At 47.8% G+C, this 12,400-nt stretch overlaps 1 protein-coding gene across 1 annotated transcript; it reads left to right on the forward strand.

The window, feature by feature from the left end:
* The first annotated feature begins 31 nt into the window (after positions 1-31).
* On the forward strand, positions 32-12,400 carry LOC147248334 (hexokinase-2-like). The gene is made up of 11 exons (XM_086225707.1): positions 32-345; positions 2,375-2,491; positions 7,094-7,256; positions 7,377-7,525; positions 8,114-8,233; positions 8,476-8,571; positions 8,829-8,928; positions 10,282-10,465; positions 10,766-10,921; positions 11,201-11,434; positions 12,110-12,400. Exons 2-11 carry the CDS (start codon positions 2,375-2,377, stop codon positions 12,312-12,314), a joined length of 1,524 nt encoding a protein of 507 aa, XP_086081833.1. The 5' UTR covers positions 32-345; the 3' UTR covers positions 12,315-12,400.

The raw sequence follows: 12,400 nt of genomic DNA on the forward strand, positions 1-12,400 counted from the left end.
TTACGCGCAGATTCTCCGTCGAACGTCACCGCCGCCGGTGTCTCCAATGGCCGCGAGAAATTAGAAATTAGAACCGACTTCAGTAATTTAGTGTTTTTTGTTTTGTTTTGTTTGTTTGTTTGTTTGTAAACTCGGTTGGTTCCGCCGCGCGTAAACGTGACGCACACATCATCCTCCGCGTCTTTTTGAACAGAGCTCGTCTCCCCACGTTTCCACATCAGTCTTCCCGTCTTTGCATGAAGTGGGTGTAAACGTCGTCGCGGACTGAGCTGTCACACACACACGCACACGCTCCTCCTGAGAGGAAGTTGACTGCTGAGAGTCCGACAGGCGCAGGACGCAAAGGTGAGTAACTTAATTTTTTTACAGCTTTCAGGACAGCCCGTGAGGAACCCCGGAACCTGCTGATGTTTGGGGTTTTCCTCTTGGCTCTTAATCTGTTAAATGTCCATCGTCACTCTGCACTGCTGTCCTGTGACTCCAGCTGCCGCGCAAAGCTCCGCGGAGCCTCCGGTGCCAGACTTGGATCAGGTGACACTCTAGTGACACTCTCTCTCTAGTCAGCCGTTCTCAAGAAGTTTTCTTCACAAGTTATAAGTTTGATCTGAGGAGATAAAACTGGTAATGTAAAGACACACATGGTTTCTAGTGCGTTTTCTCTCATTTCCACACGTTCAGGTGTGACTCCGGCGGGTGTGGCTGCAAACAACCTGCATCCTGGGTTGAGTTTGGTTTTGGGGGGGTGAAGTTTTCTCAGGGCGGAGTTTCAACCTGCTCATCTTCATACTTGAGCTTGTTTTAGTCATGAAAATGTTCTCAAGTGATCAGATGATATCTGAGTGGGGAGTGTGTGTGTCTCAGCTACAGTGAGGAGCTTTGATGAGGCAAGCAGGAAGAGTTGTGCAACAGAGAGGCAGTGACACTGACATCCACCCCTGCGTTCACTCCAGGACTGAGTGCACTCTCGCGGTCATGATGAGTTTTTGTAGGCCATCCCGTTAATTAGCATCCCCAGTCACCAAATGAAACGAGTTCTCCGGGAGAGAAAAGCATCTGAGACTCATCAACAAGATCGTCCTGACAATTGAACATGGCCGCTATGATATCTGAAGCATCAGTGATTCCTGAGGTACAACACCAGCGAGCGGTGCTGCCTCCGTCAGCAGGGACCAACTCAGGTGTTTGCAACTGCAGAATTAAAAAAACAAACAAAACAGAAATATCTGTATATGAGATACAGTGAGTGTTCACTTCATGTTTCACTGAGGTGTTTCTGGGTCTGGAAGGGTCATTTTGGTGCATTGTTGTTTCAGATTCACAGAATATGATGAAACAATGTACAACAGAAGGCCATGTCCTCCCTCTCTCTCGCGATCTCACACACACACACACACACACACACACACATCTGTTTTCTTGTCTGTTCTGGTAACGATATAAATATTGATATTATCTGGTAATATATTGTGTTCTGGAAATGTCCCGCCCCCCGTGTCAATGCCATGGTAACAGTCTGGAATTGGAAGGTCATAGTTGGGCCTCTTTTATTTGTCATGGTTATGGAGCGTAAATGTAACTGGTTCTGAGTCTGGAGCACCGTCTCCATCCACCCTCCTGATCAGCGTTGCAGGTTTCAGCTCTGGTTTGTTTCCAACGGCTCCGGAGTTTCAAAACAAAACAAAACAATCCAGCTATCTAACTGCTAAATGCTTCAATTTCTTCACCATCTTCCTGCTGAATGTTTGACAGTTTATTCAAGTGACCACTGAAGAACAGTTCTTTCACGCGTAGCAACAAACCACAGTTGTTAAAGTTGTTGGGGCCAAATGGAGCCAAATGGAGCCAAATGGGGAGGCTTGTAAATCTGCTGAGAGAGAAAAATGTTGTAGATCGAGTCCTCCACTTCAAACCACAGCTATCTCAGCTAGTTAGCCTGTAGCCTGATAGCTTGTTGTCAATTAGCCTGTAGCCTATTAGCCTGTGGCTCAACACCGTTTTATTTCTGTTACTTTCACAATGTAGAATTTGGACAGTATTGCGGCATCGACATCATTTTATCAATGGCAACAATGTTTGTCCTTCCTCTGAGGACTGACTACAAGTGAACGTCAACGCCAGCAACATTATTACCTGATGAACGTGCCGTATTAGCTAGCTAGCATGTTTTCATTCATGGTCTCATGTATTTACGGACTGCTGAGTCATTCCAGTCAGCCTATGGGTGGCCAGCCTAGATGTCAACCTCTGGTCAAACTCTCAACTTTGAGTTTTATTATCTTTTCCGTTTGCTCTCATTTGAGCTTCTCATGGTGAGGAAACCGGTCGTTTACATCTGACTTTCTCCAGGCCGACTCTTTTAATCTCCTCTGTCCAGATGAGCAACAACGCAGAAGCAAACGGCAACATCACCCAGGTTTCTAAAAGGGCAAAGATGAGCGAGGACGGCACGGTGCTACACCTGGATGGGATTCCTCCGGACACGCTCAGTAAGGTACGTGACACCTGTGGTTACTGTCACGTTCCTCTCGTCAACAACGGGGCTTTTTGTTTTAACGGAGCTTCCGAGCCACAGCAACCTGCACCCGGCCAGATATTTACAGTTACTGTATGTATCTGATTCTGTGCTAACACTTCCCATCTACTGCCACTCATTGCGCTAAGCTAACTAGCGGCCACGCCTGATGCAGCACGGAGGAGAGAAGGCATCCGTCTTCTCATCTCGCTCTGAAGAAGATCGACATTAAGCATTTTTCTGACATGAAGGGCAAACATGCACCACTCTTTGTTTCTCCGCTTCTTTCTGAACGAGTTGCAGCAGTTTACAATTTTCATTTCATTTTTCCACCAAAAAACTTGGTTTGTTCCTTTTAAATGAGTTCTCAAACGGTGAAAACCCTGAGCTCCGACGGGTCCTGACCTCACATCGTATCAGGACTCTCCCAGCTTGTCAAAACGTGTTGTCTCACGCCATGAGATGCCCCAGCACCAGAGCAGAGCCAGCAGATGAATGGTGACATCAGTATGGAGCAGGAGTCCGTCAACAGGCCGTTTGGGTCAAATATCTGTCTTTGCAGCAGGACACGTGTTCGATTCCCATTTGAAGTCACATGTTCCTCTTCTGCACTGAGCTGAGAGTGGCTCACAGTACATCCAGGGACAGAGAGGCAGAAAGTGCTGACACACTCGTGTGACTGTGTGAAACCTTGAATTGTAGTCACACATAATGAATGGGAGCAACTGTGTTTTAGGAAGTTGGAGCTGCTGGGAAAATTCTCTGGTTGGGAAATCGCTGACGACCGGGGGGGGGGGTACAGTCACTGTGTCACTTCACTTCATTGATGTTGTCATACTTTCACAGCAGTTTGTGGGTCACGCAGAATTGTCGTGTCATCCGCCTGCACCAGCACTCGCCGTCTTCACACCCCCCGCCACATGTTCATGCACTTAGTTCAGTCTGAGACGCAGAAAGGTGTCCCGGTGAGGCTGAGACGTGATCTCGTCCCGGCGTATGTTCACTGCCACGGTGTCCCGTTCCTGTTGATTGGGTCTGGGTTGGCCTCACTGATTCTGAGGTTGTCAGAGGTGAATTGCAACAGTCTGATATGCATGAAACCGCCAGTCACAAAGCAGGAATGAAGTCAGGAACGAGCGTGTAGGGACAGGAAAGAGGCAGGCAGGGAGGGAGGGGCTAACAGGAGGACGAGCGAGGGAGCGAGATGAGGCTTGACCCGACCTGCGGCTGGAAAACTACTGCAACTCATTCAAAACAGAGTCTGGAAACAAAGAGTGGTGAGATGCATGTTTGCCCCTCATGTCAGTTTCACTTTAAGAACAATAATAATAATGATAATTATTATTATTAACAATGATAATAATGATGATAATAATGGAGGGCTCTGTCTCTGCCAAACCCAGTTTAAAAGAAGAAGCAATTATTTCTGTGTTTGCATCCTCCTTGGCTCATGTTTTGCCCTCCACCGAGTTTATAGATTTTGCTGCATTATCCTGCTAACACACACACACACACACACACACACACACACACACACACACACACACACACACACACACACACACACTGCAGAAAACCTCCTTGGGCAGTCATAATTACCTCCAGGGTAGAAGTACACGGCTCATTTTGTTTGGAAAAAAAAGACACAAACAACCAAAATGCAGAAAATGTTGGATACAAAAAGGCCAAAAATTTTGAGACAATGCTGACAAGAAGACTTGTAAGAATTAAAGCCAAAAAAACCCCAAATAAAACAAATGAGAAAAAGTGAAAAGGATGAATGAAAAACTCATTCAGCGATAAAAAATGTGCGTGATTGCAAATGATTGCGTTAGCATTCGCAGTTTGTTCTGTTAGCCTGAGCTGCTAATTTGATGTTTAACTCATGCGGCGCGATGTTGTCCTCCGCTGCTCTGCTCTGCCTGAGATACTTGGTAGTGTTGGAGCTCGCTTGAAGTATTTTTACAGCGCCAGACATGTATGAGGGCGAGAAAATACTTCCAGGGGAAACAAAGCCTGATGGAACTGTTCCTGTTTGATCCAGAGTGCATGTCGCAATCTGAATGTGGAAAACCGAACAAACAGAGACAAACACGCCCAGCTCCATGGTTTGATTACCAGGTGTGTGTGTGTGTGTGTGTGTGTGTGTGTGTGTGTGTGTGTGTGTGTGTGTGTGTGTGTGTGTGTGTGTGTGTGTGTGTGTGTGTGTGTGTGTGTGTAAAAAGCGAGTAGATAGTCTAATCCAGCAACTGTGACGAACTCTAAACCAGTAACTGAGGCCTATTATATAGGCGGCTCTACTGGGAGAAGACATCCTGTGGCTGAAGCTCTCCTCACAGCCCAGGCACTTCTCTGCTTCAGTCAGTGACTTTGTGTGTTCACACTGTGGCAGGTGGGTTTGTGAGTGGAAGCGCTGCTTTGACTCTGTACATTTGTTGGCTGCGTGTTTGCAGCTCGGTCACAAAAGCTGCTCAGTGAGGTTGGTTAGCTGAACAAGCTAACGATAAACTTCCCACCGCTGGCGACCGCACACGAGCGCAGGAGCTTCACTCTTATCGACTGAGCATTGACAGAGATTCACTCAGACAGGAGGCCGATGTGGAGGCGCCTGCGTCCTCCCTAATAACCAGCAGGTGGCGACTTCTGCAGCTGCACAACTCTGCAGAAACACCTGGAAACATGACTCTGCTGTTCTCTCACGCGTTTGCTCGCAGCTGCTATTTTCATTCAGATGCAGCATTTAGTTGTTTGTGGTCCAGTTGAAGTATAAATCAAAAGCTGTCCTCTAGCTCAGCCGTCTCGACCAAATATGGCTGTTCCGGTTCATGTGATACTTGCTCCGCTGCTTAAACAGTATGGTAAAATTGACTAATAGCTTCAATCGAGCGTTTCAGTCTTAGCACACGCTGAGGAAGCTGGCGTTCTTGTTGCTTGCAGCAGGGCTGAGCAGCTCAACTGTCCGTCTGATCCGTCCTCATGTCCTCGGTGTCAGTCCGTCCTGTTCTCCTGAGCCTGATATCTCAGGAATGTCTTGGGAGAGTTTCTTCAACTTTGGCGCAAACTCCCACGAGGAATCAAGGATGGAGTGACCAGATTCGACAGCGTCAAGGCCGCTGCGTTCTCGCCGCACCGCCAAGTGATGACATTTTATGTCTAAAAACTAAACTGCTCAAGCTGCACCGTTTGATCTGAAATGAGTCTCTCCTTCTTGTACCGATCCAGCTTCTGTGTGCTCGGTCAGTCAGAACTCAGTAAACTTTCCTAGAAAACTGGAACATGAAGACGTTGCTCTGCGGTTGCCATCACACTCAAATCCTGCAACGCTGATCTGTGCTCAGTTTCTGTTCCCAGGTTTGTTTCAGCTTTTCAAAACTGCGTTTCAACGTTTGAGGGGAAAACAGGAAGACAAAATGTGGATTGTTGCTGCCATCTCCAGAGGACGGTAGCCGGCCGGGCGCTTTCCTGTAGAATATTCCTCTGAAGCAGAAATGTACACAACAGGAACTTCATCCTACCGTCTGGAGTTTTTATTCACTTAAGTTTTACTCCTCCATTTATTTTCTCACTCTTGTTTTCAGTCAGTCACATTTAAACAGATGGTTTTTTTTAGTCAAAAAGACACAGAAGCTGGTTGGAGGGACTGGACTCCAGCATTACCTCAAGTCCTCTCGCTGTGTTTGCGGATGTGAACGTTGACGCAACCTTGAACTGTTTAATATTCCTGGGTTTTAAGGGAAGCTTGGTGCTGAATTAAAAACCTGCACTTCAAAGGTGTAGACGGGACAAAACGAACCGCTGACAATTAGTAGAAGATGGAAACACTTGTGACGTACTGATGCTGTCAAAATTAACTTTTAAATCTTGGAGGATGTGCAATGGAGGACATTTGATGCAGGGTGTTCTTTTGTACTGCAACTTTTACTGTGGTGAAACTCTCCCAGCGCTGCCAGAAAACTCCATTTTATTTTCCAGAAAGGATGTTCACCTTCAAAAGAAGGAAATGATTCACATAATTCTGAGACCACAAGGGGAGAATGAAATTGTGACCGGTGTTACATCTCACTGCCTTTGTGTTTGTGGGGGTTTGGATTTTTCAAGTAGGAACACGCACGAAGCTGCTCTGTGCGGATCTGCGACGTCGACTTCTGAAATATTGACCATTTGCTTGAGGCTTTGATGACCAACACACCTTAAATATTCGCGTCCTTTTCAAATAATCGCCCTTTAAACAGGAAGCAAACTGCACCGTGTTTCTGGCCGTTTAGTCCCTTTTAGAGAAAAATCTCTGTGCAAGATTTGCATTTTGAGGAAATGCTGCCATCTGGTGGTTAAATTATGTCAAAGTTTTGTTTTCCAGAGGTTTATGACGTGAAATCTGCATCAAAATAATAACTATCACTTACTGTAATGTTCATTTACAGATTTTAATGCCCAGTTTGCTCTGCGGCATGATTCAGTTTTTATTCTATCTCAAAACAATTGCAGATACTTGTCTTAAAATTCCGATCCTGTCTTCACACGGACGTATGAGTCGGTGACCATCATGATCACGACTCCCGACTCTTGCGCCTCTCTCTGCAGGTGCAGTCCTACCAGAAGCGTTTCACCTTGTCTCTGGAGACGCTGCAGCAGGTCTCCTCTCGACTGAGGAGGGATTTCAATCGAGGTCTGGGGAAACACACGCACCACAGGGCGGCTGTCAAGATGCTGCCCACCTTCGTCAGGGCCACGCCGGACGGGACAGGTAACACCAGCCATTCATTTTTAATCTACCTGCCAGCAATACAGGTGTGAACATTTGTGTGAATAGAAACATGGCGGATGATAGATTGACGATTGAGGCATCAACTGTTCCTCCCGGCAGAGAAGGGCGACTTCCTGGCTTTGGATCTCGGTGGGACAAACTTCCGGGTGCTTCATGTGCGGGTGGTGGAGGAGGCGCAGAAAGTTGTGAAGATGGACAGTCAGATCTGTGCCATCCCGCAAGAAATCATGCTGGGCAGCGGAGAGCAGGTGGAGCAACTGTCGCTCGAAATGTCTGGAAGAAAATGCTTTAATTCATGTGACAACAGCGCCACCCAGAGTTGTGAACTCGCAGAAAGGATGGCAGGGGCAGATGGGCAGGACAGTTTTAGTCAAAGAGAAGAGGAAAGTTCGGTAAAAGGTCCCCTCTGAGTCCGGCGTGATTGTCAGGTGAGGAATGAACCGAGAGATGAACACGTGGTTCGTCAGCCGTAGATGTGAAAGTCAGGCCTTCATTAAATGAAGCGAATCAGTTTGATGGGACGACACTTTTCAATGTTGAGCTACGAGAGGTTCACCAGCTTTTTGTCAATTGGCCCACCCAGCTGCTGTCAGTCACACAAAGCCACGCCTCTGCAGCTCCTGAGGCAAGTAAGAGCATTTCTGATTGGCTCTCACTGTAAAAGTATCACTGAACCTTTATCTTGAAATGTTGACCATGTTTCTGTTCACTTTGATCGGGGATGGTAAAAAGCGTCAGACGGCTCCTGTACATGAGATGTGAAAGACCTTGAAGTTAATTGTGTGTGTGTGTGTGTGTGTGTGTGTGTGTGTGTGTGTGTGTGTGTGTGTGTGTAGTTGTTCGACCACATTGCTGCTTGTCTCAGTGATTTCCTCGACTCTCAGACTCTGAAGGGACAAACGCTTCCTCTGGGCTTCACTTTCTCCTTCCCCTGCGAACAGAAAGAAATAGACAAGGTCTCTCTCTCACACACACACACACACACACACACACACACACACACACACACACACACGAAATAGAGAGGAGTGTTTCTTTTTTTCTTTTGTTGGCTTGCTTACAAATTCAGCTGTCATTCATTTTTAAAGAGCTTTTTTATTAGAGAGTTTGTTAAAGTCACAATTAAAAGAAATTCACTCCACATATGAGACTGAGGGAACCTGAGTGGGAATGTCCCCCCCCCCCCCCCCCCCAACAGAGCATCCTGATCCGCTGGACCAAAGGCTTCAACTGTTCCGGAGTGGAGGGAAGAGACGTGGTGAAGTTGCTGAAAGAGGCGATTCACAGGAGAGGGGTGAGTCGGAAACGCTGGTTTTTATCCAGACTCGACGCTAAATAACCGGCACGCGATCACCGAAGTGCAGCTTTAGTTGCGAACGTGAAGACCAGGTGAGACCTGGGAGTTGGAGTTCGTCGAGGTTATAAACGCCAGCTCTCTCTCTCTCTCTCTCTCTGTCGTCTCATCTGTGGCGTGGACCTCAAAGGATGTCTTTGTTTGTCAGAGAGTAAAAGCGGTGAGGACATAAACACACCTGTCCTCTGTGTCCTCAGGACTATGATATAGGCTCGGTTGCCATGGTGAACGACACGGTGGGCACAATGATGAGCTGCGGCTACAGGGACCAGAGCTGTGAGATCGGCATGATCATCGGTACGTACGCCGTTAGATAAACCTGGAACAGCAGCACTTAAAATCCGGTGAGTGACAGCCCGAGGAACTCACTGCTGCAGACGGGAGAGTCGCTCTTCGTGGGGAAGTGCCAGCAAAGCCGTCGCTCCACGCTCGCCTGTGATTGAAGCTGCGAACAGGCGGTGGCAAGTGTCCATTTCCAGCAGTTACTGATCGAAACGAGGGGAGGGATGGTTGCTGAGTGTCGTGTTTCCGACCCCCTGCTGGACTCGGTCCAGCATCCCCACCTCCGGCTCCACATCGTGGGTGCTCACCTGCTAGGTGCTAACTGTGTTTGCTTACTGGTGCAGAGCAGGTCGTGTCTGCAGCTTTTCTTTTTTTTTTTTTTTTTTAGAGTTTTATTTCTTTTAATTTGAAAACCGGTGACAAAAACCATCCTGTCATCGTCATCAAGTATCTGATGCCCTCTAGTGGCAGTAGAAGCTTCAGCACACAACGATGGGAATCAATAAGGAGCTGAAAACGAGCAGTCGTTCATATGCAGCCATTTCCAGGCCCTGGAGAGTTTTGGAAAAGCCCTGGTATTTGATCTTCTTTGAGGACGCATGTGCTCGGGTGAGGATCCCCGGAGAGAATCTCTGCTTGTTCATCTCGATTCTCATGAACAGACGTTCGCTTTCTATCAAAAAACAAAAAAACAAAAAAACAAAAACGTGTCCACAAATCACAGTTCAAACTCTTACGTGTTTGATAATCAAAAGACAGAGGTTATCTGTACTCTTGGTACAGTATTACAATACCTGTTAGTACTTTGACATACTTTAGCCAGAAGCGTGGTCCTCGCTCCATCAGCATGAGGGTCGTGTTGGAGCGACGAGATCCGCCATAATTAGCTTGCGAACTGCAGGGAAACGGAGCAGGAAGCCTCCCTCTGGAAAACATGACACCGCCGCCGTAGACGAGCAAGCGACGCGGAGATGAAGGAGCCGACGGCAGCGCCTGGCCGCCGCTCGCCCCCCCCGTAGAAATGTCTCTGGTTGTCCCAGACCACCGGAGGCGCATCACCGGACCCTCACCCGTGGTGTTGGGCTGCAGCTCGTCTCTTAACACAGAAGATCAGCGAAACAAGATCTGGATTCCCTGGGAAAGTTGAGCGATGCTTCAAGAAAAAATCATGTGATCTGGCGTTTCTTTCCTTCTGTCTTTCTGGAGTTTCAAACTTCTCGTTAACGCGCAAAATGTGAATTTGCTGAGTTCTTCTGATTCTAAGGATTAAAGGTTAGACACGCTGATGCGTGTCCTTCCTGGAGGACTTCGTTTTTAAGAGTGATTGACGAGGTCCGAGCGCTGATGAGCTGCTGTGTCCCCCTGCAGGTACGGGAACCAACGCCTGCTACATGGAGGAGATGAAGAACGTGAAGCGCGTGGAGGGCGAGGACGGGCGCATGTGCATCAACACCGAGTGGGGCGGCTTCGGAGACGACGGCTCCCTGGCTGACATCCAGACGGAGTTTGACGTGGAGGTGGACAGGACGTCCATCAACCCCGGCGTCCACACGTACGTCTGACCATCATTGAGCTAATAGGACGAACCAGATGACTTTGTCATGTGATCATTCTTGTAAATTAGACACAAACTTTATTCCAAGCCGTGTTTTTTAAATGTCTGAAGGGGATTTATTGTGTTCATAGCAATTCAGGGGGAACGTCGGCGTCAGATTTAATGAAGAGACGTTTGAGTCTGAACTCCAAACGTCAGTGTCAAGACGCTCATGTTATTTTGAAAAATCAGAATTCTATGAATGTATTGTTTTGTTTTGTTTTTTAATGTGAGAGTCCTCTGCGTTCGTTGCTGCAGGTTCGAGAAGATGATCAGCGGCATGTATCTGGGAGAAATTGTCCGCCTGCTGCTGGTGAAGCTGACGGAGGACAAGCTGCTGTTCAAGGGTCAAGCGTCAGACGTGCTGCTGACTCCGGGCGCCTTTGAGACCAAATACATCTCCGACATCGAAGAGTCAGTTTCTTTCTGTGTAAACTGATCAATTTAGACGTCATAAGTCGTGTAATGTGACATCAGAATGGAATCAACAGTTGGTTTAAAGCACCATGGCAAAGATGAGTCCGAATAAAGGACAAAATGTGAGGGAAATCAATGCCTCATGTCAAGCTACTGATACAAGTGGACCTTTAAACAACTACTCTGGCGCCCCCAGTGGTAGCCTCCTACAAGTACAAACAATTTATCTTTGCAGTGCAGATTTGTGACGTTTGTGTGTCTGTGTCTCTGGTTCAGGGAGGACGGCGGGCTGGAAAACGGTCAGAAGATCCTGACTAAACTGGGTTTAACGTGGGATTTGATTGACGTGCGTGTGGTGCGTCTAGTATGCGACACCATCTCGTCACGGTCCGCCCGGCTCTGCGCTGCCGGCTTGGCAACCATCGTCAACCGTATCCGTGCCAGCCGGGGGCTTGAACACTTGAAAACCACCGTGGGCATTGACGGGACGGTGTACAGAAAACACCCCAAGTAAGACACACGTTTAGTTCAAGACACATTTCACCCGCTGGGATGTGAATCATCGATAAATGTCCATCGAAGTCCAACTCTGACGTTACAGGAGGTTCATGTCAATTCTTGCTAATCGTTGTTGGGGACGTGAACCAAACACAGAGCCAGAAGTTCTGATAATAACTTCCATGAATCCTATTTATCCGTCACCAGCCCTTTAATCCACCCCTCAGCTCCGGGCCTTCCTGAAAACGTACCTCCTTCTGATTGGACAGCTTCAGGAGGCCTGCCAAGAGGCAGGCGACCATATTGAGGACATTCATGGAACTAAAGTGCCGACTGAGTGTTTAGTTCTGTGTTACTTCCTATCATTTTACCTCATTATTTCAAACTTAATGCGGATATTAATCGTACGTTTAATCTGGGGTTTTATCACATGACGGAAAATAGGGAAACACGTAAAACTGTGTGGTCAGTCTCGTGTGGTTCACGCCATGTCTGGGGGTTTTGTTGATTTGCACATATTAGAGGAGATCTGACAACTTCTCGCCGCTGGCGTCTGCACGTTAGCACAGATCGAACTGATGAGACGACCCCGTAAACCACCAACTTCCTTTCGTATGATGCTGCATTTAGAATTCATGGTAGCAGGAAGCTGCGGCGTTCATCCCTCTGTCCTCCCTCCTCCTGTAGTTTCAGCGAGGAGCTCCAGGACACGGTGCGCCGCCTCGCCCCCCAGTGTGACATCACCTTTCTCCTCTCGGAGGATGGCAGCGGTAAAGGTGCTGCCATGGTAACAGCTGTGGCGCAGCGGCTGGCCCTCCAGTCCAGACTGTTAGAGGACAGTGACGGGGAGGAGGACGAAGAAGAGGAGGAGGACGACGATGGCTATGTTTAAGAGGAGGCTGGGCGCAGGTGACAGACGGAGAGCTCGTGGTTTAATGAGTCCAAGGCAAATAAAAGTGTCTGTTTTTACATTTTCAA

This window comes from Aulostomus chinensis, chromosome 15 (genome assembly GCF_037954235.1).
Source record: "Aulostomus chinensis isolate RoL2024-O1b breed Wild chromosome 15, RoL_Achi_v1.0, whole genome shotgun sequence".
NCBI classification, from domain to species: Eukaryota; Metazoa; Chordata; class Actinopteri; order Syngnathiformes; family Aulostomidae; genus Aulostomus; species Aulostomus chinensis.

What these genes read in the sequence shown, in the direction of transcription:
- LOC147248334 (XM_086225707.1), top strand. Translation starts at nt 2,375, where the DNA reads ATGAGCAACAACGCAGAAGCAAACGGCAACATCACCCAGGTTTCTAAA. An exon ending in CTCCGGACACGCTCAGTAAG is followed by an intron (nt 2,492 to 7,093) that starts GTACGTGACACC and finishes CTCTCTCTGCAG; the next exon opens with GTGCAGTCCTACCAGAAGCG. An exon ending in AGGCGATTCACAGGAGAGGG is followed by an intron (nt 8,572 to 8,828) that starts GTGAGTCGGAAA and finishes CTGTGTCCTCAG; the next exon opens with GACTATGATATAGGCTCGGT.